The sequence below is a fragment of the Arvicola amphibius genome, chromosome 11 (genome assembly GCF_903992535.2).
Source record: "Arvicola amphibius chromosome 11, mArvAmp1.2, whole genome shotgun sequence".
Taxonomy (NCBI): Eukaryota; Metazoa; Chordata; class Mammalia; order Rodentia; family Cricetidae; genus Arvicola; species Arvicola amphibius.
Genome location: NC_052057.2, coordinates 121,687,732 through 121,714,702, shown reverse-complemented (window position 1 = coordinate 121,714,702; position 26,971 = coordinate 121,687,732). Strand labels below are relative to the sequence as shown.

The window sequence follows — 26,971 nt, the reverse complement described above, 5'->3', positions numbered from 1 at the left end:
ATGTTTTTAGATACAATGTATCACTAGCAAGTGGTTGTGGCCACCAACTCTAGTTGTCCCCAGCAGAGAGAATAAGAGCAAGATCTGTTCGGTAGAGCTTCCCTCCATCCGACAAGGCCATTATGTTCTTCTTGTATGTAGTAATATTATTAACATCCAGTTCCTGTATAGAGCACAGATAGTATTGCAGTCCAATGAAATATGGAAGTTAGTTAACCACCGGCCAGTGATAAAATGTGAGAACCTGCTTGTGACATCAACATTAAGAAAAGATTGGGGTAATTTTTTTTATAAATGCGAATAACCACCAGGTTGTTATTAGCCCAGATCTGTTTGTCACAACTTACTGATTTGGGCTGGACTCAGTTTGAGTTAAGAATTAATGTCTGCTCCCACTTCTCTGCAAAGTCTTTGAGTAGATTCCCACAACAAATGTGTGGTTGTTTCTGGGTACTTCCCTAAAGTCTGCTTAGGAAATAAATTACATGACAACTGAATTACCTGTTTGTTCTTCTCACACAGATCCTTCAGTAAAGCATCCAGCTCATTTTCATCTATGTATCCGTTGCCGTCCTGAGGGAGGAGAAATAAGATGGTATACGTTAGAAGTAACTGTGGTCCTCAGAAAATCCGTCTCGGGGAGGGTTCTAACTGCGTGCACCTGGCCCTTAACATGGCTCTACCACAGTTGCAAAACAGGTGAGCACCTATACTAGCGAAATAGGTCGAAATTTTCAAAGCACTTTTGTATTTGATATTTTACTTTATGTTAGAAGCTTTTTCAGTTGGAATAAGTAAATGAAACTAGACACATTCCTGTGGCAGAGGAGAACATTGTGGCCTACGGGAGATGTGGCTGGCTTCTTGTCATACCAGCAGGCACATTATATAGAACCTAAGTCCAGGTACAGAGAAATTAGAAGCCAAGGCATGAATGAGCGAACTCATAAGCAACTTTTTCTCACACATGAGGTCCTCCCTTTTTAAATGTGGGAAACTTCTGTGGAATGTTTTCCCTTACTTAATGTCCATTCAACTCTTCCAGGGAATGCCATTCTTGGCTCCCGTTTCCAAGCAAGTTGGTGGCTCCGAGGATTTGGCTCTGATTTCAGAATTTCACAGTGGAGAGGTCTTAGGATAGCATCTGAATAAGGTCATGTGATGTGAGATATGACATAACAGGTTTTCTGTGGAATGAATGAATCGGTTGGTAATTTGTTGGTCATGATTTCTTTTTAGTTTGGGGCTTTTATTTTCTTTTGGTACTTTCCAGGTTCTCCTCATGGGTGAAACTATAGACCAGAAAAACATTGAGAAGGAAGAAGTAGTAATATGATTTTTAAATATAGAAAACTTTCAAGATAAAAACATGGTGGCATTATTGTGTAAATTAAGTATAGGCATAAAATACAAAAAGCTACATTTAAAAATCAGTTCTGTTTCTATATATTAACAATAAACTATATGAAAGGAAAATAAAATCTCTTTTGCAATATACTAAAAGTAGAATAAACTGCTTAAGTGTAACCTCAGCAACGGAAGTAGAAACTCATGTGCACTGGCAGCTGTAAAATGCTGATGAGAGAGATCAGAGGCATAAGCCGATGGAGAAGCACCTGTTTCTGCTGGTTGGCTGACTTAATTCTTACTGTTAAAGTGTTCATACTATTTAGTTCTAACGATCAATGTGATCCCTTCCCAAACACCAGGGTATTTTAAGATAAAATAGGCAAGACACAACTAAAATTCATAGACAACCACACAAGACCTAAATCGGAAAAAAAAAGGATGAAAATGGAGGTGTTGATGGCTCAGGGGCCAAGACAGGCTGTGGCATAGCTTTTCCTCCCCCAAACAAACGAGCAAACGAACACACAAATACGAAAAAGGCGGCAGTTTCTGATTTCAAAATATAGTACTTCGTTACAGTAGCTAAGGCAGTGTGGTAGTTACTTAGATGCTGGTTTATAAACTAATGGAACAGGAGAGCTCCAACTGGTCCACAGTTACCGTAGCTAAAACAGTGTGGTGATTACTTAGACACTGGCTTGTAGACTGATGGAGCAGGAGAGCTCTGGAATTGGTCCACGTGCAGAGAATCAGCTGACCTTTCATTAGGAAGCTGACTATAAGGACAAGGATATTCTCCTCAACAAAACGTATGGGGAAACTGTGTATCCATCTGGAAAAGGGAGAGGAGCTGGCTTCCTGTCTTTCATATGGGCAAAACTTAACTCAATGCAAACATTTCAGTTAAGAAGATACAAAACTCCTAGAGGCAGGTGTGGCGGAACACATCTTCAGTCTTAGCTCTTGGCAGGTATAAGCAATAGATCTCTATGAGTGCAAGGCCAGTCTGGTTCATATAGTGAGTTCCAGGCCAGCCAGCATGGGATCCTGTGTTAAAACTAAAACCAAAACCAGACAACAAAAACAGAAACTATGCCTAATATAAAAGAGGTGAAACTCTATGACATTAGTCTTAGCATACAGCTTGTGGGTTATGAGCCCAGGGCACAGACAACAGGGAGATAGTGGAACTCAGCATAAAATCTGCAAGAACCATTCAGAGTGAAATGTGACCTACAGCCTGGGGGAAGAGAGTTGTAAACCATATATCACATAAGGCACTAAGGCTTTCCCTGAAGGAAATGTAATATTAATATATGTAATCTTAAGAGGATAGATTTCATGTCAAATTACTTTTATAAATATTTTTAAAAGAAAAAAAGGAAAAAAATTACTTTTACCTGATCATATAACTCAAAAGCCTTATTGAACTCTTTCCCACACATTTTGATTCCCTAGGAGACAGGAGAGAGGTTCAGTTAAAACGTGATCTGTATTTCAGCTTGTTTTCTTGACAAATCTCCCACCTTTTGACTTTTTAAGAAAAACACTATTTATTGTAGAGAAAAGCCAGTTACCTGGAACTTAAGAAGGAAATTCTCCTGCACTGGTAGTAACCTTTTGGGAGAAAAACATTATATTAGTCGGTTGGAATTTTAGAGGAGGACCTGTTTATTCTACTACCACCTACGCAATCCCAAAACTCACCTGGCCATCTCTGTCAGCTCCAGCTTCCCATCATTATTTGAATCAAAGAGTTTTAGCTGAAAGACATTACCAACGTTTGGGCCATTGAGTTATGAATTACTGAAGGAAGGGACAAGCATTCAAAATTCAAACACTTTGAGAGCATGCAGCGTGAGCGCTTGAACACTAAATTACATTCTAAGCCTGTTTCATTTTTAAAGCAAAAAAAATTCAACAAAAGCAGTGGATAACAAGTCTAAGTTCTTTTGAATCATTTCAAATTGTTTAATTTTCCATTGGGAAACTTAACGATACCTCCTAACTCGGTAGTGCACTTGCATATCACATCCTGAGGTGTGCTCATACATAAATACTCACATAGGAAGCGTTCACACTTTTAGAAAGCAGTAAATAGTGCCAGAGTGAAGGTAATGCTAACACTAAATATGACAAATTTCATGTATATATGGAAAGGGCTATGGTATAGTCAGTGCATAAAGGTTTAGAAAGGTGTTTCCAAGGGAAAAAGAAAGAACACTCTATGGTTTGAGAAGGTCTAAGTATCTGTGTTAGAAGTACATCAGTGTTGAGGGCTCTTTACTGACACAACATTTTGCAATCCATTGACCGTAATTGACCTAATATTGTTGCACTGTCTACCAAGATACTGGACAACTAGATCACAGAGTATTGTGTCCATAGGGAAATGTTTCTTCACCTATATATTCAAATTTTAATTAGTTCTTGATTAATTTGTTTCCTGGATTGGAACTGGTTTATGACATTTAATCAGATCTACTGGGCCAGTCCAACAGGGGGAAGCTCCCATCTGAATCATTTATGAAAAGCGGCTTCAGACTCCTACCTGGAAAGGCAGCTTTACTTTAAATAGAATCCCTTAAGATTGAGACAAACTAGAAAATTGATAAATGTGGGTTATTGTTCGCTTCTCAAAGAAAGGGCCAAAGAGAAGTTAGGCCTTGCCTTCAGGATACTGCAAGAGCATCCTACCGGCTTGCTGCTGCAGCTGCTGCTGCTGGAGCTGTACCAAGGAGTGCAGAGATGGAGCATGAACCTCAGTGCTCCTGACTAGAACAGGAACTCAGAAGATTGTCCCTCAGAGTACCTCAGAATCCAACACAGCATAGAAGTAATGTTTAATGATGTGCTTACTTAACCCACAGGGTAAGAACTCACAATAACTGTATGCTATGTAGAGAAAATACAAGCATATATATTGCTTGCTATCCTATAATGTCAATCCTATAATGTGTTAAGATTCACAAATGACCTACTTGAGACAAAGTATGGACATTTACTTTGTCTAGAACCTCGTTAATTAATTTGCGTTAGGCACTTTTGTGTAAAGAAGTTTTGTGGCTATATTGTTCATATTTTATAACAAATCTTGTCTATACAGTTATCAAAACATCAGGATTAAGGTGCTTTGGATTTCATTCATAGCACTGATAATATATCCCTAAGTAATAAAAATCAAAGGAGAAGAAACTCACTTTAAGCAATTTAATGAATAAAATAGTTAGCAGTTTTCATTAGACTCTAGAAAAGTCTAAGGTTTTTTATTTTTTTAATTTTTAATTTATTTTTATTTTTTTTTTGAGACAGGGTTTTTCTGTGGCTTTGGAGCCCATCCTGGAACTAGCTCTTGTAGACCATGTTGCCCTCAAACTCACAGAGATCTGCCTGCCTCTGCCTCCCAAGTGCTTGGTTTAAAGGCGTGCGCCACCACCACCTGGCTAGGTTTCTTAAACCATGGTAAAACAACAAGTTCAGAATTCCTATGAGCAAAGGGTGATGCCATTTGTGTTCTAGGTATAAGTATAATGTGTATAAACTGTATAACTTAGTGATATGAACACTCTGGCATTTAAAGAAAAGTCTTTTTTTTTTTGAGGGGTAAATGTGATGCAGCGTTATAAGAAATGCTCATCTGTGGTGATGTGATGTGCAAGCCGTGATTTTTTTTTTTTATTCCATCCTGGGTAGCAAGACTTAACAAGAACACAATGTGTTCAATGAGCTCTTTGGCCAAACCTTTTCTAGTTCAGTCTTACCATGAGGTCTGTGTACTCAGCCAGTTTTGTGTCATCCACGGTCTTGTTTGCTTTCTCTAGGAGGTCCTTTAGAAAGTTCTGTTGAGAAAAAAAGAACACTCAAAAATTTTCATGTCATTGATGATACGGAGTCTGCAACAGAGCAAACACCTCTATGGCAGAGCCAGGTGAGGAAAGGATTTGGTTAGTCTGGTGAACCTTGTGGCATCCCCATAATGAAACTACCTTTGCCAGGCACAATACCTGCCTCTTACTGAGACCCAATTTGTCCCAGTCAGAGCTGTGTTGTGCTCTTGTGACTACAACTAAAGGAGGATGTGGTTTGTGTGATGTGAAAGGATCTGAATTAAAACTTAATCAGCCCAATGGATGCCCCTCTTCACCGGTATTCATGTGCTCTTCTTGTTACAAGTATAAAGCCCCCGACTGTACCTCTCTAGCTTGTGTGAACAATGTTCAGCAAGCTAGATGGAAATATAGCTACAATTTAAAATACATTTCCTGCTGCATCCCAGGCTGTGTTTCCCTATTAGTTTGCTGCGAGTGCTATGCGTTTTCCAGATGGTGGCTAGCTTTCTGCATCTCAGGATCTATAGGATCTTTGCTCAAATGCTTCTGCTGACGGTACAAACTACACCAGTTGGCAATATCGAATCCTTGACTCATACTAAGGCAGAAATTAAATGTGGGAAGGGTGAAAACGATGATTATTAACTCAGCAGTTGGAACTGGGGAGTGAGTTTGATTTTTGTTTCACGGAGATGAAAGCTTTACAAAGCCTTGCCATGTAAATGCCGGTGTGAATACCGAGGGCTGTAACTGCTTTTCATTTTCTCCACTGTTGTGCATTTGTAACTCTTTGATTTCTTCAGGAAATGAATTAATGCAGCTATGGAAGCTGAGCAGAGTCCGTGCCCAGAGTCCTGGAGGGCCGTGCTCCTTTGGAGCCTTTGACAGTGCTCTGTCTCCTTCTTGAAAGAGAACTTGCTCTGTCAGGGGGACCTGGCTTTACAGTTTTCAAGGAAAAGCCCCTTTCTTGGCTTGATACATTTATTTCCACGTTGACCACTCTGCTTTAGATCCAAAGTGAAGCATAGAAAACTCAAAGTTATCTGGTGGGGGTGAGTTTTATTTTTGAGCCTTCTGAGTTTTCCTTTTTGTCAGAGATTAATTGGGTTAAAAAGCCTCATCAGACACTGAAATGGTGGTCACAAAAATAGCCGTGGAGAAACCTTGGGACACTAGGATTCAAAGTCGTGCCTGAGAGCAAGCGATGTTTTACTCTATTATGGATCTTAAAATTAGCTTTCTTTCCTTAAAATTAGCTTTCTTGAAAGATCCATTAAAAAAGAATGCCAACTTATCTTCAAAATTCTCCAGGGAGGAGGACTTCTATTTAGAATTTCCTTTCTGAGAATAGAATTTAGAACAAAGAGAGAGACTCAGGGGATATTTTGAGGTCAGTACTGAAGTGAGCTAAGGTTTTCATTACATACTGGATGAGTTTTTAAAAAGCATTCTTTTTGTCTAAAAGAGCAAAACCATAACAGCTTCCCTGTCACCTTGCGGGATCTAGAAGCAGAGCAGTTTCTGAAAGACATTGTTTTGAGGAACTTCAAAAGTTCCTCAACATCAAAAGTGTTGGCTGCTGCTGAGTCTGTTCCGGCCATTTCACAGTGGCACACACGGAGCAGTCCAATCTCCAAAGTTCTGTCCTTAAACCATGTTGAATTATGATTAGGAAAGCAACACATCCATTTCCCTACAAAGCAGCTGCAGAAGCAGCTCACAGCTAGTGAAACTTGAGGCACACAGTGCTGTAGTGCTATCGAAAAAAATAGGCTATTGATATTAGCAGACACTCTACGGCCAAGCCTAGGTTCTCTTCCTAGGCAGGCGTGTAATTGTAAAAAGTTCCCCTGGCATTCTGAACTCCTGTCTCTCTATATTAGGAGTCATAGTAAACTGCCTTGCAGATTTTCTGAAGAACAAATGCCGAGATGCATTTCAAACTCAGTGCTGTGTCTGTGACATAGGAAGCACACATTCAGGTGTTGAACAAATATTAACTTAAGCTTCCCTTTCAAAAATTGAAAAAAATCGTTTTGTGTGCATGCATGGGTGACAGCGTGAGGGTGCATAGATGACAGGGCACACATGTGCAGACCAGGGAACAATTCTCCTGCCGTCATGTGGGGTCCAGAGAAGCAAACCCAAGTTGTCAGGCTTGCTAGTGGTTGCCTTAACCTACGGAGCCATCACGCTAGCCCTTGCTTCCATTCAATCACTCTGTATTCTGAATTTAGAGGAAATAGGTCCTTTCTGACTAAGAGGCCTTCTGGTTGGCTAGAGGAAACGGGGTGGACGACTGGTTCCCACTGCTGAGTTGAGTGTTATACATTTGTTATGCTGTGCACTTGGTTGACCACTGGGTCGTATCTTAGACTCCACAGTATCACTGCCCCTGCTTTAAAGATGAAATGTAGCTGGGCGGTGGTGGTGGTGGTGCACGTCTTTAATCCCAGCACTCGGGAGGCAGAGGCAGGCGGATCTCTGTGAGTTCGAGGCCAGCCTGGTCTACAAGAGCTAGCTCCAGGACAGGCTCCAAAGCTGCAGAGAAACCCTGTCTCGAAAAACCAAAAAAAAAAAATAATAATAATAAAGATGAAATGTAGTAGAATAACATGGCAATTTGTCCTGAGGTTGTATTTGATTCAGAGTCCTTTTCCTTATATTCCTCTTCAACACGACTTCCTCATGACTTCTGTGAGATATGAACTGGTAGATTTATTTTCATAATGTCAGTTTTCTACAGTCTAGCTGTGCAATTTATGGTGTCAAGAGTCAGCAGGTCATATGCTATGTCTAAGGCCTTGGATCTGGATGGGTCTGGGATTAAACCTCACAGCCCTCTGTCTTGTTTCTGCATGGTCTTTGGTAGGTCTCGACTTTTAGTTAGTTTTTTTTCTTCCCTAGAGCAATGCTTGTTTCCTATAATATATGCAAAGATGAAATAAATATGCATAAGGTACAACACATGTTTCTGACGTTTGCTTTTGCAAAGAAAAATCTAGGCATTCGATGTATAAAATAAAATTTCAGATTTCGCTGGAGAGTGGTCGCCTATTTGGTGGGCGTAGCTATCTACCTCTGTCTGTCTCTGTGTGTATGTATGTCTTACCACCCATCTGTCTTATGTAACCATTTAGGAACACCACAGAGAATGCTAATTTCCTGCAGAATCTCAAGAAGCACTTGAAGTCTGTCTTTCGATCTGGTGTTTCGGTAATGATGTGAAGAGTGGGCGCAAATCGGCACTGCTCAGCATAAGTTTCTTTGGTGGGAGGTTTTTTTTTTTAAAAGCTATGAATCCCTTAGCAGTTCATGGCTGCATCTGGAAGGAGTATGATTAGCCTCAGCGTTGAGTCACTTACCTTGAGTTCCTCAGTTTCTATGAAGCCGCTGTGGTCAGTGTCATACTTTCTCCAAGTCTGCAGAAAAGTGGAGACAGAAAATGAGGGTTAAATAAATCAGTCTATGGAGCCTATCGACTTCCTGACTTTCAGCACCTGTCTTCCAGGGCGTGGGATTTTTTACCTTCATGAATTCCTCACAGGACTTCAGTTGCTGGCATCGGAAGAGCAGCAGGAAATTCTCTTCTGTGGGTAAGACATGAGCCAGCTGGAAAAGATGGGAAAACAGAGATGAGGAGCCTGGAAAGAGGTTGGGCCATCACCTGCTGCTTCAGCCTCACCTTAATGTGTTCTTTGAGCAGTGATATTGACTGAGAAAGTAGGAGCTGATAAATGTCAGCTGTCTAATAGACTAGGCAGATGTATTTCACCTTTCCTTTCTAATGCTTTGCTTTTGAGGCGAAAATGCCCAGGCATGTTCCAATACCTACGCCCTGAAGACCTGGCTGCCCAAGGGAAGAGATGGCTGTGGCGGACCCCTTTCCTTCTGCTGCGTACGTTCTTTACCACTGAGCAGGTCTCGGTTCTTTCAGCGTGCACAGGGTGGCACACACTATGGCTCTGGATTTCATGGGAAATGAGAAATTGTAAGAAACATGTATATAGGTGAAAGGAAAGAAGAAAAAAATTATACATATTTGATTCGGGAGAGAAACACAATGAAGGCGGACCAAAGGCAACGGCAGAACAATAGAAAGAGGTAGAATAGAAAGGCACACCACCATAAATGGGGGAACTAGACAGAAAGAGGGACACTCTTAAATTGTGGTCTCTATCAGAGTACATGTGCTGCTTGAATCCGGGGCTCAGGGCAATTTCTGTTTTTCACTGCTTGATTCTGTGACATTTCTCCTGAGATCTCATTCTGTAAGTTCAACACCTCTCCATCCCTCTCTCTCCACCTCTCTCTTCCTCCTTCCCTCTTTTGAGGAATAAAGAGCCACAGATCCCATTTTAAGACTAATATAATCTATTGCATGTGGAGAAGGAGGGAGCTGGATTGATGGCTCCACTGCCAACGTGACTTCTATTTCTGGCTCTGCTGCTAATGAGCTGTGGTCCCTGACAACTTCCCCAGCTGCCCCGGCCCTTAGTATCATCGTCACTAGGAGAAGGAGGTGAAGGAGAAATGAATGTCCCTGGCTCAAACTGTGTGCTGTTGGAATGACGGACTCTTCACCACTGAAGAGTAAATCTTCATATGCAACATTTGACTCCTTTTTAGCAGTGGATAAATTCCCTGAAGCACAGACACGGACCCTTATCCCTGTTACATAGACTTTAAACCTGTCTAAAACAGCTACTTAAATTTCTCCCACATATAGCCCCTTTTCTCCTGAAAAACTTTTACATGACCGCAGGGATTCATAATGTAAATTTGCAAGCAAACATTTACTGATAAGAAGACATAACAATTTAGTTTAAAGTAATTCTTTTATATAATTTTATCATTTATTAAAGATGAACTAAAATGTTTTTACATAAAGATTAAATCTTGGCTGGATGTTTGATACTGCAGGGTGCAGACCATCTTCAGTCTTTTAGAACTGATCCATCTGTGACAATTCCAAGAAGTACGGTAAAATTGTCACTACTGTGAACAGCATTTCACATAAATATGAAATACAAAATGGCACAACTATGTTTTTACATCATTAAAGAAATTATTGAAAACATTGTTCTTATCCCAAACTAGAATTAACTTAACAAATTTTTGTGAAGTTCAATTTGACAACTCTAACAGAAAACTTTAAAATTAAATACTGCAATATTATACAAAGACGTAATAAATTTGTTATGTGCTGAGGAACGACAGTAGGAAAGTATCAGGAGTCTCTGATTTCCGTAATTAAACTATTGAGCTTCTCTAAGAGCAGAAAAGACAAGAATTCAAAGCACGTGGCAGTCCTATGGGGGTGTGTGTGCCTGACAATGCTTGCCAGTGTTGCCTGGTGAGACGCATGGGCAGTGCCAGCTGAACACGTGTGGTCAGCACCAAAGCTGCAGTTGTGCAAGGTGGGTGCTCCCAGGAACACCTTGGGGTCATTACGCTCTTAATTTTGAATTAATTGTTGTTTCTTGTATTCTCAGAAACCTTGTACTGTTACCATATTGATGGTGACCCATGTAGGTCGCTATCTCTGGTTTAAGAAGCCGGGGTTAAAATTAACATTAAGGTCAGAAGGTGTCTGAAATGCTCAACTAAATCACCTCCTTAAAAGTTTTCTAACCTTTTGGTCCCATCGAAGTTTGGAGTTTAATGTAAACCATCACTTCACTCTATGTGCAAGCTACCTCATGTTCCTTATAGTGGTGCAACATGTGCTTTAAAGTGTTCTGTTTTCAGATTTTTGGAAAAAATACCTCACAATAGTTCTGTCCATAGTCCTTACATATGGAGGTTACAACAAGGTGAAAGATAAAATAAATAAACTTTACTAGAATATTTAGTAGGATCCAGTCAGAAAACAACTAAAAACTAATGCCACTAGTGTGGGTAGATGATAATGAACCTAAAATATGAAAATAGGGCTTTAGTACTTGCCAGTGATTTTAGAAATTAAGTCAGGTTTTAGTTTATAAATACACTTATATTACTGTAGTGTGCAATTACATATATTATGTATATATATTATAATATATGTGTATTTCAGGTATCTTAGTACTACATTCAAGTCTTATCTGATCTGCATAATTGATTGCTTTACCCATAAAATTCTACCTTTCAGAAATAATACAGTTCAATATAATTCAAAGCACAAACTTTGATGTTTGATGATGTTGAGACTGAGTGATCTGCCCTAGTGACTTGGAGACTCTGGAACTCAATTAAATTTGATGACTTAATAAATTAAGTCTGCAAAAAGCTAAGCATTGGCGGCACACACTTTTAATCCCAGCTCTTGGGAGGCAGAGGCAAGTAGATCTCTAGGAATTCAAGGCCAGCCTGGTCTACAGAATGAGTTCTAGGACAGGCTCCAAAGCTACACAGAGAAACCTTGTCTCAAAACAAATTAAGTCCACATCACGCTCCTTGATTACAGTAGGAGGATGACTTGGTTGCTCCTTCTCTCTTGGAATGCAAAGGAAGCATTTATTGGTGATTGCTACTGTTGGCTGTGAGAAGCCATGTCTGTTTATATTCAATGAAATCTAGAATTCATCTTCTCCATGAGTTTTTCTTTCCTTTGCATCATCTGTATGTGGGCCCCTAGTAGAAAGATACTGTAAATGATTTTCATTATTAAAGAATCGTAAGTTAGGCCCAGACAGCAGGTCTCCCTTAAAGCTAAGGGGGAAGAGAAGAAAGGAGAGAGAACTGGTTACAGAGAGTGTCTCCAAAGAGAGGAGAAACAGTCCTGCTCCTAAAGACCAATGTTCAATAGTGAAGGCATTCTGGAGAATGATTCTTTTAGGGCTTCAGAGGATGTGAGGAGCGGAGGGAGGAAAGACTTATCCAGGAGAGATATGAGGATGAAGTAACAAAATAGAAATTCTAGGTCATAAAGAACAAGGAAGCACGTCAGTGATGAGACAAGTTGGCCTACAGAACTTGATGGTAGCGTTATATGTTAGAAGGTTTAGTGTCACTCTGAAAGTCTGTTTGTGAAATGTCACAGCTGTGGATAATGCAAGCACCTGTTTAGAACTGGAATAGCCAATCTCAACTCTTCCTTTGCTTATTGGTACGCAACTTTTAATGTTTAGAGTGGATCTCTCCCAGGCCATTTCAGGAGCTCAGAGAGTTTCCAGTCTTCATGATTTGCCCATCCAGAGGCAATGGAACTCAGCATATTGGGTACCTAGAACACATGCTTGTGATTTCTTTTAAAATTAGAAATACTTCATTGACAGGCTATAGAGTCAACAACCTTTACTTACATCCTTTTCTATGTTACTTGAATTTTATAAAATATCTGTTGCCTTAAACTAAGAAATAATGATTTCTCTTAAAAAAGAATACTTCTGAGAATCCACCAACTATTTAAAAGTAGAAGTAGAAGAATATACTTGTAAGTAATGTTTAGATGCAAGATTAGGAGAATTTGCCCATCTTGGTTTTGCAAAGTTTATGTGACTCACGTAACGACCAGAGATTTTTAGAATGTCAAATATAAAGAGAGTCATGGTCTCATACTCCTCCTTTTTGGTTTTTTTTTTTTCAATACAAAATTTCTCTGTGTAGCTCAGGCTATCTTGGAATTCACTCTGTAGACCAGGCCGACTTCAACTCAGAGACCCACCTGTCTCTGCCTCCCGAGTACTGGGATTAAAGTTCGGCACCACCACCGCCACTGTCCTTTATGGATAGTATAGACACATATTTTTTTGTGCATACTGTTTTGATCTCAATTATAAAAATATTGATTTTATTTATATGCAAAATGTTCTCTTTAAATCTAATTAAACTGTTAAGGTATTCATTATAGTACTATCTTATTTAAAATATAAATGAACTTTACTGACATAAAATATCATTGTGGGACAAAAATAGCCATTTCAAAAGCAATGTATGTGTTTGGCTGATGTGTGCCTGGGGCAAATAGAAAGACTTCAAGGTGAATTCTACAATATCGTGGTCCTGTGTTGTCTGTTGATCCTTTTGCCAATGCACAGTAACCATTATTCAAATGATTATTCAAATCATTATTCACATGGATGTGGAGATTCTCCATCTGTAGCAATTAAGACAAGGAAGGTCTAGGATGTGCCAAAGGTCTTTCCCAGAAGATGCTTGGTAGGACTGTTTTATTCTTAGATTTGCTAAGTTACTGATGTTCACAGAAATTCCTAGTCCTGCTTTAGGATTGTTGGTAATTTTTTAGTCATTGGCTCACCTGATTTCCCTTTCTTGATGTCACCAATCTTTAATGTGAATTGCAGAAAAATAATGGAATGAAACAAGGGGGGAACAGAAGGCAAGACAGACAGCTGTGAGTACAGACAGAACTCTTTAGGTCTTTACTTATGGGACTGGTTGCTTGGCACTGACAGTGGAGAAATGAGCTTCTTTCTACTTAGCTGTGTCATTGAAGATTTTCTCGACTGTTTCTTTGCCTAGCAACTGCATCAATAAATATTTTCCTGTTGCAATGAGTGATACTAACTGTTTGTCTAGCATCAGCTGTAAATCCAGGGAAGTTCCCTTGGACATGAGACATGATTCAGCCTGAGCTGTGGATAGAGGCTGGGTGGACCTTGGGAGATGCTATCTGCAACCGCTCCTGCTTCCTGAAATATTGTTGTGCACTCAGCTGTCCCTCAGAGGAACTGGGCTGAAGATGCCTAGGCCTCCAAGGAGACTGCCAGCTTATGGTTAAACCACACAAAGCCCTATCCTTTTGGTCAAAACTTGGGATTTCTGAAGTAGCACCCCTACTTCAGAGCTCATTACAGAGAAAGCCTCCATTGAGGGGCGCAGAACCCCTCAGGCCAGGTGCTGTCTTTACTTCTGTAGCAAGTGGTACTCAAGCACTCCCTAAAGAAACTCAGGTCTGCTTCCAGGGAACTCAACCCTAAAGGAGTCTCACTTGTGTTCTTTGCCGTTTCCTTTCCCTCCCTAATATAATATGGGACCCCTGCCTTATGCTTTAGAAAGAGTTGAAATCCTAGCCATGCCTTATCTGGCTGGTGAATTGTAGGCCACTATGTTGATTGCTGGTGATTCATAGTTACTCCCAGTCAGACTCTTACAGGAAGACAGATCATTTCAAAAGATCTTTCCCCTTAATTTCTAAGCAAAAGATACGTACAAAAATAAAGCCAAATGCTATGTGTCAGAGGAGTACCCATGGAGGGTGACTCCACAGAGAGACAAATAGCTACAACAGACATGTTAACATGCACGAGAACGGAATTTATCACATTTAAAGCAACCATGGGACATGCCACCTTTCCTAAGCATGTAAGACAAAGATTTCTTTTTACATTTGGAAGCTGAAGGAACATTTTTCCCGCCAATGAGAAGCAAATCCAGGGGATGTGGAAGGTAAATAGTCATGAACTTAAAAGTATTTGAGTTTCATAACTTGAATTTAATAAATTATGTAAGAAGGAGAAAGAAGGTTTTGGCATTTAGAACAATAGAGTAGGATTTTCAGTAACTCATTTCTGTATTTGGTGACAATGCCAAATATGCATACTAGGTTTTTACCGTGGTCTGTTTGTTTGACAGGGATTGTCTCATTTGATGCTTATGCTCACATTGGAAACATGAAGTTGGAACATAGTCATGCTTGCTCATAGTCCAGGATGCACATGTCCTGACACTGTTTCTATGTAACTTGTAGTTTGAGGCAGTTTTGAAGTCAAGATGGTCTAATAGTTTTGATTTTGAGACATTGATCCCTTACCATCAGCACCCTTTACTCAAAACAGTGTTTCTATGTACTCATTTTAAAAAGTCTGTCCAGAACAAAATTTCAAACCCTATTTTCCCAGTAATCAGTTTCTCCAGTTCTAAAATAGATAAGTATTCTGTCCTCCACCAATAACCTTCTCCTAGGCTAAATGTGCACACTTAAATCCCACTGTGGAAGACAGGAGATGGCCAGAGAAGTGTCTGCTTCCCTTCGACTGTTGTTACAGTTTTTAGGTTAAAATAGCTTTTAGATCTATTCTTTTTTTTTGTGCACTCACTGACCTGGACAGATAGAACGATAAGTCTAGAGAGGCTAATAGGTTCCTACACATTGCCCAATGGAGCAGAGGGAAAGCTTCAGGATTTGGCATCTAGCAGGAGGCATCTGTGTGTTCTTCACGTGAGACTTAGAGAAAGAAATTCCATGACCTGCTAAGCCATTCAGTCTCCCTCCTTAACTATTTTAATGGACCTTCTTTACAGTAGAACTATATTAGCCTGAACAAATTTAGAACATTTCTGATTGCCATGGTATTCATTAAGTTATCTCAAATCATCAATGCTCCACTTTGGAGTTCATATTAACAGTCTTGTTATTTCTGAGCCATCTTCATGCGAATTTTAAAAATCTATTAAGGTGATTAAATTAACGCATTCAGGATATTAGACATATCAACATTTTTTTCCTAGGAATATGTGTAGGTAAAAATATATGTGATAGAAAGTGTCAGTTTATTGTATCAGGTTAGAATATTGAAAATTAGGTACTGAATTTGCTTTCTTTTAATTCAGTTGGGTAGTTCCCACAGGGAAGCAGATTACTGCATGCTTATTAGTTTCCTTTGATTAGACTTCAATGAGCCCTGGGGTCTAACTATTAAAAGAGTACAACATACAAGTCAATTCAGCCCCTTTCTGTGAACACTAAGGCAGCGTGTACTGGCTTAGGAGATTATGATGTACTTGGGAAGCATGGGGGTTTGTGCTCTTTCTTAGCCCACTAGGCTTTTTACATTGGAGCACCATGCGATATGCAGGATTTCTCAGCAGGTAAGATCACGTATCAAATTGGGTATGGCATAAATTGCATTTAGCACAACCTTCTGGTGATACTAGAGGGCAAACGGTGAGTGCACACATTCCCCATGGTCTCCCTGTTTTCTGCAACATTTTACTTTTTTTCCCCCAGGTGTACCTAAAGACATCTTTTCTCATCTCTTACTTAGCTACCCTGGACATGCATTAGGAACCACTGCAGTAATCTCCTTCCTATTCTTCCGTTTTAAAATGCTCTTCTCTTTAGAGAATCTCTTTCAGCTGCCTTCTTCAAAATCTTGGCTAATAACTGATAAGGGCTCACAACTGTATGGTGCACAGTGTCATGAGGCTATGTTGTTTGGCAGGTTTACTATTCTCTTTCTCTTTATTCATCTTCTTTTGCTTCCATTTTTTTTAAATGCATACAAATCCCTTCCTGCCTAACAGTTCTTATCTCAAACTTGTGGAGACTGCATTTCACTGTATCTTAAGACAGTACATCTTCTGAGTGATAACTTCTCATCCACATGAAAGTTGAAACGTTATTTCTGAAAGGGTAGGACTGTATCTCATATAGCATAATCTGCATTCATCTATTCTACCTATTTAAAAATGTAACACTTTGTGGATAGACCCCATTCTTTTACTACATAACCTTACAACACCCAATAAGTGACTTATAATAAATAACCAAGTCCATTGGAAAGCTTCAAGGTGAAATTGCTAAATGTAAGATGGTAATCTTCCTTCAACTAGAATTATAAAGCACTCCAAATTCTGAAATTGCCAGTTTAGAAGAATCACTCATATTAACTTTCAAACTAGTTTTGAGTAATTATTTATCTCATTTCACTTACATTCCTAAGCATAATTTTATTATTCTTGTCTTGATTAGTCGGCCTCTATATCAGCTGTAAGTTCAATGACAGTTATCTATTTATACAGTAATGAGCTGTGCACAGGCAAAAGGGGGAAGCATATGCTCCAGGGAGAAGATTTAATTACAAAGATAATAATAGTCTGTCCCCCTCACTCTGTCTGTAGTAGGTGTTTAAAATCTGTGTATTTCACACTGGCACCACAAGTGTCCTAATAAGATCAACTATTTGGAAACCAGGTTAATTTTCTAAATAAAAAGTGAACTATCACAAACTTTTGAAGGCCAAGGCACGTCACAACTGAAGAGACTGAAAAGGCTTTATGAACATAATTATGACTGTGATATTTCATATTTTAAAGTATGTTCTTATTCATGTTTCTAGATAAAGCTTTCTACCAAGATTTTAATAGGTGACGGAGCTACACAGAGCTGAGGTATCACTAACAGAAATAAGGGAAGCAGCAAACTATTTTGCAAGTAGAGACTATAGATGGATAAATAATTGATTTCCTTTCCTTGATTTATAGACATAATTCAATGCCTTAAAGAGGAGAAGTCACTGTCAAAAGGCAAGATTTGCCATTCACTGCTTTAACGTCTTCAAATGTGTACCTGTACCAGACCGTGAAGTGTTCACTCACGGTAGGAAAGTCCTTGTGCTTTTGATAGGGCACATCTGCCAATATGAATTAGAATTCCAGAAACCAGGATGCAGCCTTTTGCCATGTCACCCTCAAAGTACTGAAAACATTCGGTTTTAAAACATTACAGAAAGTTTACCCTGCCCAACGTTAACAAATTAATTGGGTACTCGGCTACTGTGCTGAGGAGGCGTGGGGTGGGGAGTGCTCATCCAGAAGATGGGATTTTCTTGTTCTGCTAATGTCAGCGACAGGACTGGGAGAGGGACAGTGTTTCTCTTCTCGGTCTTCTTATAATGCTTTTAATCTAGGACTGGGACTGCATTAAACTCTTCAGCTTCTTCTCAAGTTTCTGCCATCTTAATTTGGTGTGTTTAAAGAGAAGATAGGATGTTGACATCAAATGTCTTTATGTGTGAGTTACACTTGACTTAATGACTCTATAAATTGCAAAGTTGATGTTCATTCATTAAATCAGACAAGCGCTTAGGTTTCTTACCTCTACGATTCCTATTTTTCCATCATCTCTCTGCCCGTACTGATCCACAAAGGTTTTCATCTCAGGTGATAACTCCTAAAATAAATTAAAAAAAAATCAGGTAAGATGTTTGTGAAAAACTGTTCTTGTAATGATGTTGATAATTCACTGCAAAGAAAAATGAAAATTGAGATAGAATAGCTGTTAATATACTTTAAAAAGTTTGCTTTATGGAAGGCCTTATTTCATTTTTCTGCATAGTCCTGTCGTATAACAACTCTTTATTTTTAACACAGTATCTTGTCTATGGGAGGTGGACTAGGCATTTGACTTGGACAAGAGAAATATGTATATGTAGAGGGATCCTGTTTGTGGGCAATGAATCTTTTGGGATTGAAATAGATGTTTGTTCATCACATACAATTAGAAAATTAAATGTTGGGAGAGAAGCATGAGAGAAGAAAATGATCTAACAAATTTGTGTTTCACTAGGAGCTGGGCAATACTGAAGACCATATTTTAGGCCACAAATTATACGTGTCTGAACTTTGCCGCTCCCAGGACCTAGGAAACAATTTTCTAAGCTGCCCTTATTTCCCCTTTCCTCAAGGCTTTTGTACCTTTCCTTTTGACTTTCCTTTTTAAATCTCTTTACATATTGACACATTAGAAAGTTATGAGTTGTAAGCTATTTTAGCTTTTAACCCTTGGGTCTTAAGCAAAGCCCAGTTAAAGTGTCTCTGTTACATGAACTTGTCTCTTCAAAATAGGCCAGTTGTTACTAATACCCTATTCCATCTCTTTGGGAAAGCAAATTAAGGTCTCAATTTTCACTGTAACAGACAGTGTCAGCCACACAAGTTTATGGTAGATAGCTGGTCTAGTACGATCTGGGACACAGTGAAACTCTAAAGCGTTAAGACCAGCACTTAACCTTTAGAAATAATTGTAAATATGTAATAGAACTAAAGTAGTAAGCAACAATAAATTAATTTAATTACACTGTGGTCCTGAAAGAACCCTTCTACTGGGGGTAATTTTCAATTTGCATCTATCAAATTCTGTTGCAGAAGCAACTACAAGAAAGTGAAAGTGTCTGGCTCAGTAGTGTCAAGCAAGGGGACAGCAGTTCCAGATTTTCATAGACCTCTAAGTGAACAAAACCAAAGCTGTATTATTAAATATTAAAATGATATGACATTACTGGTTCTAGGAGCAGACTTGATATGTAGCTTGGGAAGTTGCTGGGTAGCAAATGGGTTGTAATATGTGTTTTAAGCAGCGAGGAACATGTATAATCAGTACCGAAAACTGAAGACTCATGAAGATGAGAGTAAATGCAAGATGAGACCTTGTTTAAGCAGGAGAGTGAGCTCAGAAATGGTCTCCTGGGCTATCATAGTCACTTAGTGGAGACGTGAAATTTCACATTATTATGATAAACCAAATAAATGCTTCTCTTTGTCTCAATAAGTCAGGATATGAGAAGAAGTCTGGGTTATCAGGTCAGCACATGTGTTTTTTAAAAGAAAAGAAATATATAAAAGTAGGTTTATGGCAGCAGATCACTAGTATAAATGAAATGTGCCCTATATATGAATTCTTAATCTAGATCTTAATTTAGAGTTTTTAGTTATCCAACCAGTCTATTACATAATCCATAAAAATACTCAGATATCAAGGTATTAAGCAACTTGATATGACATATTCTTTTGCAAAAGATGAGTCTTATCAAATTATAATATGATTAAAGTTTCTTACAGATCAAAAGAAAATTAGGCAGCAGAAAAAATAAATAAGTTTAAACTCTATATATATCACCCAAACTCTGCTTTGTTCTTTGTTTTTATATTTTTAAATATATATATACATATACATATACATATACATACATATATATATTCACACACACACAAAAAGTAGAAGTGTTAAAATGAGGAGGAAAAAATCTACAGAAAACACAGAGCTCATGAATATTTGTATTTATAGGATGGAAGTAAATCTCTAGTAATACTAAAGTTACTTCTGGATAATTGAAATATGTTCATTTAGCTGTTAGAAGCACCATCCAAGGTTGCAATTATAATTTCTATGAGAAATAAAACTTTCCATATGTGTTTACTCTATTTTAAGTGAGGAAGGAAATTACTTTCGTCTCATCAGCTAAAGCCCAGAGGCCCACAGTGCTAGCATTACATGGGTTTATTTGCATGGTAACGCACATGGTGGAAATGGGCAAAGTGCATAGAAGACATCTTTATTGGATCTAGTTCTATTACACTTTTAGATTATACTGTATTAAACTTGAGCCAAAGACTCCCCAGAGCATGATCCGGTTTAAAGTCAGTCTGGCAAGATTTTAGCGACTTCATAGTCTGCTTACATTAGAGTACATTACAACCTTGTGGGATTTCCTTTTGATATGTTGTATAAGGGTGCCTATTATACAAGTTTCACCATAGACAGAAGAATAACAGAGCAGCAAACAGCCCTGTTAGTACATCACACCCCCAGCATTGAAAATGGTGGCATGATACATGATATCTAGGAATGATATGGATATCATCTTCAATGTAAAAATTTATTTGTAATCGTAGTCTAAGAGATGAAGAACATTAATATTTAACTACTCCAAATCCAACATTGCTTTCTGAAAGGCGGTCTTACATAAATGTCAATGGACCTGTAAATTTCTCAACCTGTTCTCCTTTTTACAAACATCTCATATGCTTAAAAGCTGGCTGGATACATTTTATTTTTTATGCTGACATCATCCTTTCCCAACAAATACATTTGGCCCAAAGGAATTAATTTATAACCAATAATTATCATTTGTCTAACCAATAGTTTAAGTCAGAACTATAGCTTTTTAAAAATCATTTCTAATAGTTTCTCAACAGAATTTTTTTCTTTCTACAATACATTGAATTCTTAAAATGCTTTGTTTTATTGCTTTCCTGATTTTGGAGTTTCTCTCCAACAAAAATAATGTTTCTTGCCAAATTCTCACTCACACTTATGTTACAAGTTGGTTATCTTTTCTCAGGGATAAGGGTGAAGGCAAGCTGTTTCTTCAACCCCCATCCCCTCAGCTACACCGACATCGCAGCAAAAATTGGCACTAGAAACTGCAGATCTGCTCTTGGCCACAAAGGGGCAGAAATGTATTTCTACCCCCAACTTAGTGTCTAGGAAAGAGAAGTCAGAAATCACCCAACCAACTCAGCGATACAGATGCACATCTGATAAAAGGTCTCATACATCAATGTTCTCTTTTAAGACCTATTAAGGAAAAGACGGATATAGACTATATATGTCCAATTTAAGACAACAGGGATTTTTTTTAGACTCCTTTTACCCTGCGCGCGCGCACGCGCGCGCGCACACACACACACACACACACACACACACACACACACTTTTCCTCCTGACGCAATTTGGAAAGAGGTTCTTTCTGGCCTTTCTTAGTAAGTCTTGACTTTCACCCACCAAACCTCTTTCATCAAAGACAAGAATAGGTATGTTTTAGGAGTGAAGGGTCTTTCACAAGCCCAAGCCTACCAATCCAGCCTTCTTTCGCGCCTGCAGAAGCTCCTGGATCAAGTTCTGCAGCTCCTTCCCTTCCAGGTAACCACTTCCTGCAAAGACAAAGAGGCACCCAGGTATCAGATGTCTGTTTAAGTTTCTTCTTGGTCCTTTCCAGGATAGCTGTCCTGGGAAGCTATGTAGCCTGAGCCCTGATTAATCAGCAATGGGTACAGCTGCTGTAGCGCTCCCCTGACAAAGTGTCAAACTTCAACCACATTGAGGGCAAAGGAGGAGAGTGGGGATGCTGGGGGGAGCCTTTGAAACTTTTGGGGACAGGGTTTCCCAATTTTTGCTCTCTGTCCTACCATTGCTGTTCCTAGAAAGGTGAACGCTTACAGCGTGGGGGTGCCGTACAAGCAATGCAAACTTCTAGGCTGATGGGTCGTCAGCCACGGGTGGAAAGACAAGATGAGGCAGGGTGATGGAAGAAGAAAGGACGGTTGAGACGAAGAGGATCAGTGGAGCGAAAGGGCAGAGAAGGAAGGAATGGGAATGGGTCTTGAAGGGGTTAAAAAGAAAATAATCACCGTCAGCATCGAAATGAAGCCAGATCTCGAAAAACTGTGAGGCTGTGATCAGGGATGATTGCAGGTGGGATTCTGCCATGGTGCAGGGGCAAGTATCAGAGTGCTGAGCGGGAACCTCAGGGCGAGAGGGCAGCGCAGGCTGAGCTGGACGCTGCGCGGCGGGCGCTGTCCGCGGTGCTGCTCCGTTCGGGCGTCCTCCGGAGTTCTCTGCACCCCGCACCCAGTTCTCCGTATTTATCCCGCCGGCCCCAGGCCGGGCCACGCCTCCTCCTGCCTCCCTTTCCTAGCTCCCGCCTCTTGCTCTCGCCAACCTTTCCCCCTCCCCTTCAGATTTCTCTCTTCCCTGGGAATAGATGGAGCTGGAGTTTTGGAGTCAAGGAAGCAGCAGGTGGCGGGGATCCCTTGTTTAGACTCCTTTCTCCTCAGAGTCCCCTGGTCCAGGGAGACTCAGTCCCCCTTGCCTGGTTTGATTTTCAGATGGAAGGGAAAGCTGATGGGGGGGATGTAAACTACGTTGGTGGTGATTATGGTTGCTTATTGTTTATCCAGGCAGTCCAGTATTTGTTTGGACAGCATCAGACTGCCAGGTGTTAGTTTAGTTTGATTAATGTATACAATGGGCTGGATAGCCTCAACAGTGCCTCATCTTGTGCTAATGAAGACCGTCACGTGGCTGTTTAAGATGTGAGCTGTCCTTACAGACCGGAGAATGCAGGATTATGCTGCTTTTAATTCTGTTGCTTTTTCAAGCTTGAAGTAGAATCATTGAAATGCAATAGAATTAGCTCATAAAAATTTAAGATGTTAGGAAGGAAGCGATTTTAGCAATACCATTAGCTTCTCCCTTGAATCTTACAAAGTACAAACAGAAGGAAATGTGACTCCTGGTCACCAGGTAAACCAGTGACTCAGAAAGAGCTCCGTTCACTGCGCTTCTCTTAAGAATTTTCAGAAACTGGAAATCAGTACGGGTGGAGAAAACTATGCAGTTACATGTTACATTTGGCATTTTTAATATAACATATGCTGTATTCGGGTTATTATCTACATTAGTACATCTGGTTGTCTAGACGTCAATCTTTCGAGACCTTATTGTCTGCTAAAAATGTGTCTCAAAGTGTCTGGTTACAAGAATGCTAAAGCAAAAAAAGTGCGGTAGAAACTTTCAAAACAAGCTTACCAAGCTCCACATTTTTTCAACTGTGTAATCGGATGTGAAGCCGTCCACATTTGTGTATCTGAGACTGTGAATCTCTCCAGGGGTGGAATTGTGAGACTTCATGAAATCATTCAAAACCATCATCTCAAGACTAGGAGAATTTCCTTTGGCTTCTCCACACAGGTCTTGTCGTCATAATACTTTACAGTTCCCATGAACATAAATTCTTTTTACTTTCTTCACTTGATCAGATTCTCACATATGTAAGAGGCAAGCTAAACTCTAAGAGGTTAGCAACTTTATATTCTTCTACATTAAAGGGTTGTATACATGCCCAGTTGCTTTTATTTATTCAATAAACTTAGTACCTTTTATGTCAAGTACTCTGCTAGATCCTGGAAGTAATAAAATAAAAAGCATTGAGTTTAATCTTTGGGTGATGTAGTCACATACCCAAATGTGACCGGGTATTTTGATGCAATGCATAAAAGTTACTTTTGTGCACAAACCTTCTAATTTCCAGGGAAAACGGAAACTCAATTTACCCAAGTCATATCCTCACACAGAAAAGCCTACTCCGAGGTAGACACTTTGGGGTCTAAGGAGGAACAGTCAAAATGAAACACCAATGGCTCAAACAAGTTGATTTTCATTCCTAGAAAATTACTAAAATAGCTCATTTGTATTTATTGATGTTCTATGTAAACTTGGGCTGATGTGGAAGATAGACTTTGAAGTTGACAGAAAAATCAGTGTGGAATGACTTGAGACTCATTAGGACTCTTCCTTATTCTGATAGAGCCAGTAATGTTTAGACTTTGATTACCCTTAAAGACAAAGAGAAATATCACAAGTTAACTAATTAAACAAACATGGCCTGGACAAAGAAAAGAGAACAATGTTTTACTATTTTCATAATCATAACTAATATTTTACCTGAAAAGATAAAACAAAATCTTCACAGGTTATAGTATAAGTTTACTTAAATTTTTAAATATTTAAACTTTTTAAAAAATAATTTTATATTAAATTGTAAGTATTAAAAGACAATTTTAGGAAGTTAAAATATTATATAATGATCACTTTTCTGAACTCATTATATGAAAAAAATTTTTTTTACTTGTCACTATGAGGCTTCATAATCCATGTTGGAATACTTATCTGCCGTGGCTTGCTGAGAAATAAGTGGGAAAGAAATACAAAAATTGCATGGAGTTGTGGGATAAGGAAATGCATTCCATTTCTTTCATGCTGAATTATTTTGGGGGACACTTATATAGAGATCTGAAGTCCCTTTAAGTTCGTGCTTAGTGCTGTTCTGAGGTCATCAGCATTAAAAATTCCAAGCTTACACAGATACAAAAATATATACATATGATGTTTTGGTTATTTGCTTTTAGAGAAAAGATTCTATATTCTGTATATCATCTTCTGTCTAAATACTAATGGAAGGGCACCGCTCCAGCGTTATCACCAGTGTCTAACCTATACTTCTAAAGGGTTGGCTAATTTTTTATTGATTTATTCTAATTGTAGACATTCCATCTTTTCTAGTGTTCCACTATGGCAAACATCTGCAGATATTTATTTCAGATGTACATAGTTTCTGTTTACGAGGTGCTATTGTTAGTTCAAAAGCATAGATAAAATAAAATTTAACTTTAATGAGCATTTTTAGGTTAATTCTTAAAATTTGTATCAGTTAAAATTAACAAGCAGCAAGCATGGGATACTCATCATCTTTGAATATTATTGTCTTCAATTCCTTAAATTTACATTTTGGTTTTCTGAAGTCATGTTAGTTTTCTTAAAATTTCTTTTTAAGCAGAAGAAATGTAACTTCATAAAACATCTTTCTCTTTTAAAGTACTGTTGGTTCTAGATTCTCATTTCAAATCCATCTCTTTTTAGACATATTTTGGGGCTATTTCAAAATTGATTTCATCTTAAGAGCACTAAAGACAGTGTGTTTCAGTTCTACAGATCTGAAATAACTGAAGAACTATTTCTGCCTTCTGCCCCCTGAAGTTTTCAGTACATTAACCAGGGTAGGGAGGGCATCACTTTTCCAATGTTCAGGAACCTCTCACTTTCTAGGATGCTGGGAGAAGTACACACTCATTGAGTAATGAGATTGTTCCATAAGATTAAACTTTCCAAACGCATATCAAAGCACTTTTATGACTTGTTTTATAGGCCTCATTACCCAGCATCAAGGTGAACGGGTTCATGATCCCACATGTCATAAAGGTAGAAAAAACAATCTTCAGCACAATCAAACTCTTTTGCATTTCATGTTGCTGAATTATTGCTTCTCCAGGCAGACTCAGGCCTCTATCGTCAGTTCTAATTACAATGCATATGGAAGATCCAAAACCTTCCAGGTTGAATGAAAACTCTCAGAAAAGAAACATTCAGAAAAGAAAACTCTCAGATATTTTCCCATGGATTCCAGTACATGGAGGAAGGACTCCATCACACTCCCCTATGAACCTGTCCACACATAGGATCTTTTAAAATTAAATTATTTATTTTACACCCCATCTCACTTTCCAATTCCTCCTACTCTCCTACCTCTCATCCCCTCCTTGTTTCTGTTCAGAAACGGGGAGGCCTCCCATGGATATCAGCAAAGCATGTCATATCAAGTTGTGGTAAGACTCAACACCTCCCCTTGTGTTAAGGCTGGGTAAGGCAACCCAGTATGAGGAATAGGTTCTCAAGAGCCAGCTAAAGGATTAGGGGCAGCTGCTGCTCCCATTGTTAGGAGTCCCATAAGTAGACCAAGCAACAGAACAATAACAGATATGCAGAGTGCCTAGGTCAGTTCTACATAGTCTCCCTGGTTGTCGGTTCAGACTCTGTGAACTCCTATGAGCCCAGGTTAGTTCTTCTTTGGGTTTTCTTATCATGTCTTTTACCCCTCTGGCCAGTACAATTCTTCCTCCCTCTCTTCAGCAGGATTACTCAACCTCAGCCCAATGCTTGGCTGTGGGCCTCTGCTTCTGCTTCCATCTGTTACTGAACGAACCCTCACTGATTGTTGTAGGGAGGCCGCTTGTTGGTTCTCGGCTGCTCATTCCTGAAATAATCACACAGAAACTCTATTAATTATGTCACTGCTTGTCCCATTAGCTCTAGCTTCTTTTTTTGCGTTTCTCATTTTTTATTTGACAGAAAAGTTGCTTTTATTGTACAGATTTTAAAAAACCAAAATGAATTAAGAAACATGAAGCTTGGGGGGAGGGGTGTCACAACCTTATGAAGGGGGTGCAGCAACTCCTCCAAAATTAACTCCTTCCACTTCCAAGATCATGTGACTTACCAAGTTCCAAAACATCAGTCACCCCCAGGAACTTGAGCAGGAACAGCTTCCTGGATCATTACAATTTCCTCAACTGTGCCCCTCCCTCCCCAAACTCTCATTCCCTCCCCCTTCACCCACCCAAAAAACATATGAACCAGGAAAAACTCACAGAGATCAACATTTTAGCTCTAGCTTCTTATTGTAGCTAACTCTTACATATCAATTTAATTCATTTCTATTAATCTGTGTATCACCACGTGGCTGTACTTACTGGCTAAAGTTCCGGTGTTTGTTTCCTGAGGGGCTACATGGCTTCTCTCTCACTTTGCCCTTCTTTCTCCCAGCATTCAGTTTAGTTTTCTGGGAGAATGGTTTGCATTTTGTCAATTATATTTTAAATAAACACTG

The 26,971-nt window shown here is 39.1% G+C and overlaps 1 protein-coding gene across 2 annotated transcripts; it reads right to left on the bottom strand.

Annotated features, from left to right (window-relative positions):
- Nucleotides 1-49: 49 nt before the first annotated feature.
- On the bottom strand, nucleotides 50-22,176 carry Calb1 (calbindin 1). Of its 2 annotated transcripts, XM_038348063.1 has the most exons (11): nucleotides 22,098-22,176; nucleotides 21,544-21,620; nucleotides 18,004-18,078; nucleotides 8,709-8,792; nucleotides 8,546-8,602; nucleotides 5,112-5,189; nucleotides 3,058-3,113; nucleotides 2,928-2,967; nucleotides 2,751-2,804; nucleotides 502-573; nucleotides 50-163 (listed from the first exon to the last, which is right to left on the bottom strand). In XM_038348063.1, the coding sequence occupies exons 1-11, from the start codon at nucleotides 22,174-22,176 to the stop codon at nucleotides 50-52; spliced, it is 786 nt and encodes a 261-aa protein (XP_038203991.1). The 2 variants fall into 2 exon arrangements, with proteins under 2 accessions (XP_038203991.1, XP_038203992.1); XM_038348064.1 differs by lacking the exon at nucleotides 18,004-18,078.
- Between the last annotated feature and the right edge of the window lie 4,795 nt (nucleotides 22,177-26,971).

Coding starts and splice junctions, on each gene's coding strand:
- Calb1 (XM_038348063.1), bottom strand. CDS start 22,176: ATGGCAGAATCCCACCTGCAATCATCCCTGATCACAGCCTCACAGTTT. Junction 18,079..21,543: donor CGCGAAAGAAGGCTGGATTG/GTAGGCTTGGGC, acceptor AATTTATTTTAG/GAGTTATCACCTGAGATGAA. Junction 8,603..8,708: donor CCTGTGAGGAATTCATGAAG/GTAAAAAATCCC, acceptor ACTTTTCTGCAG/ACTTGGAGAAAGTATGACAC.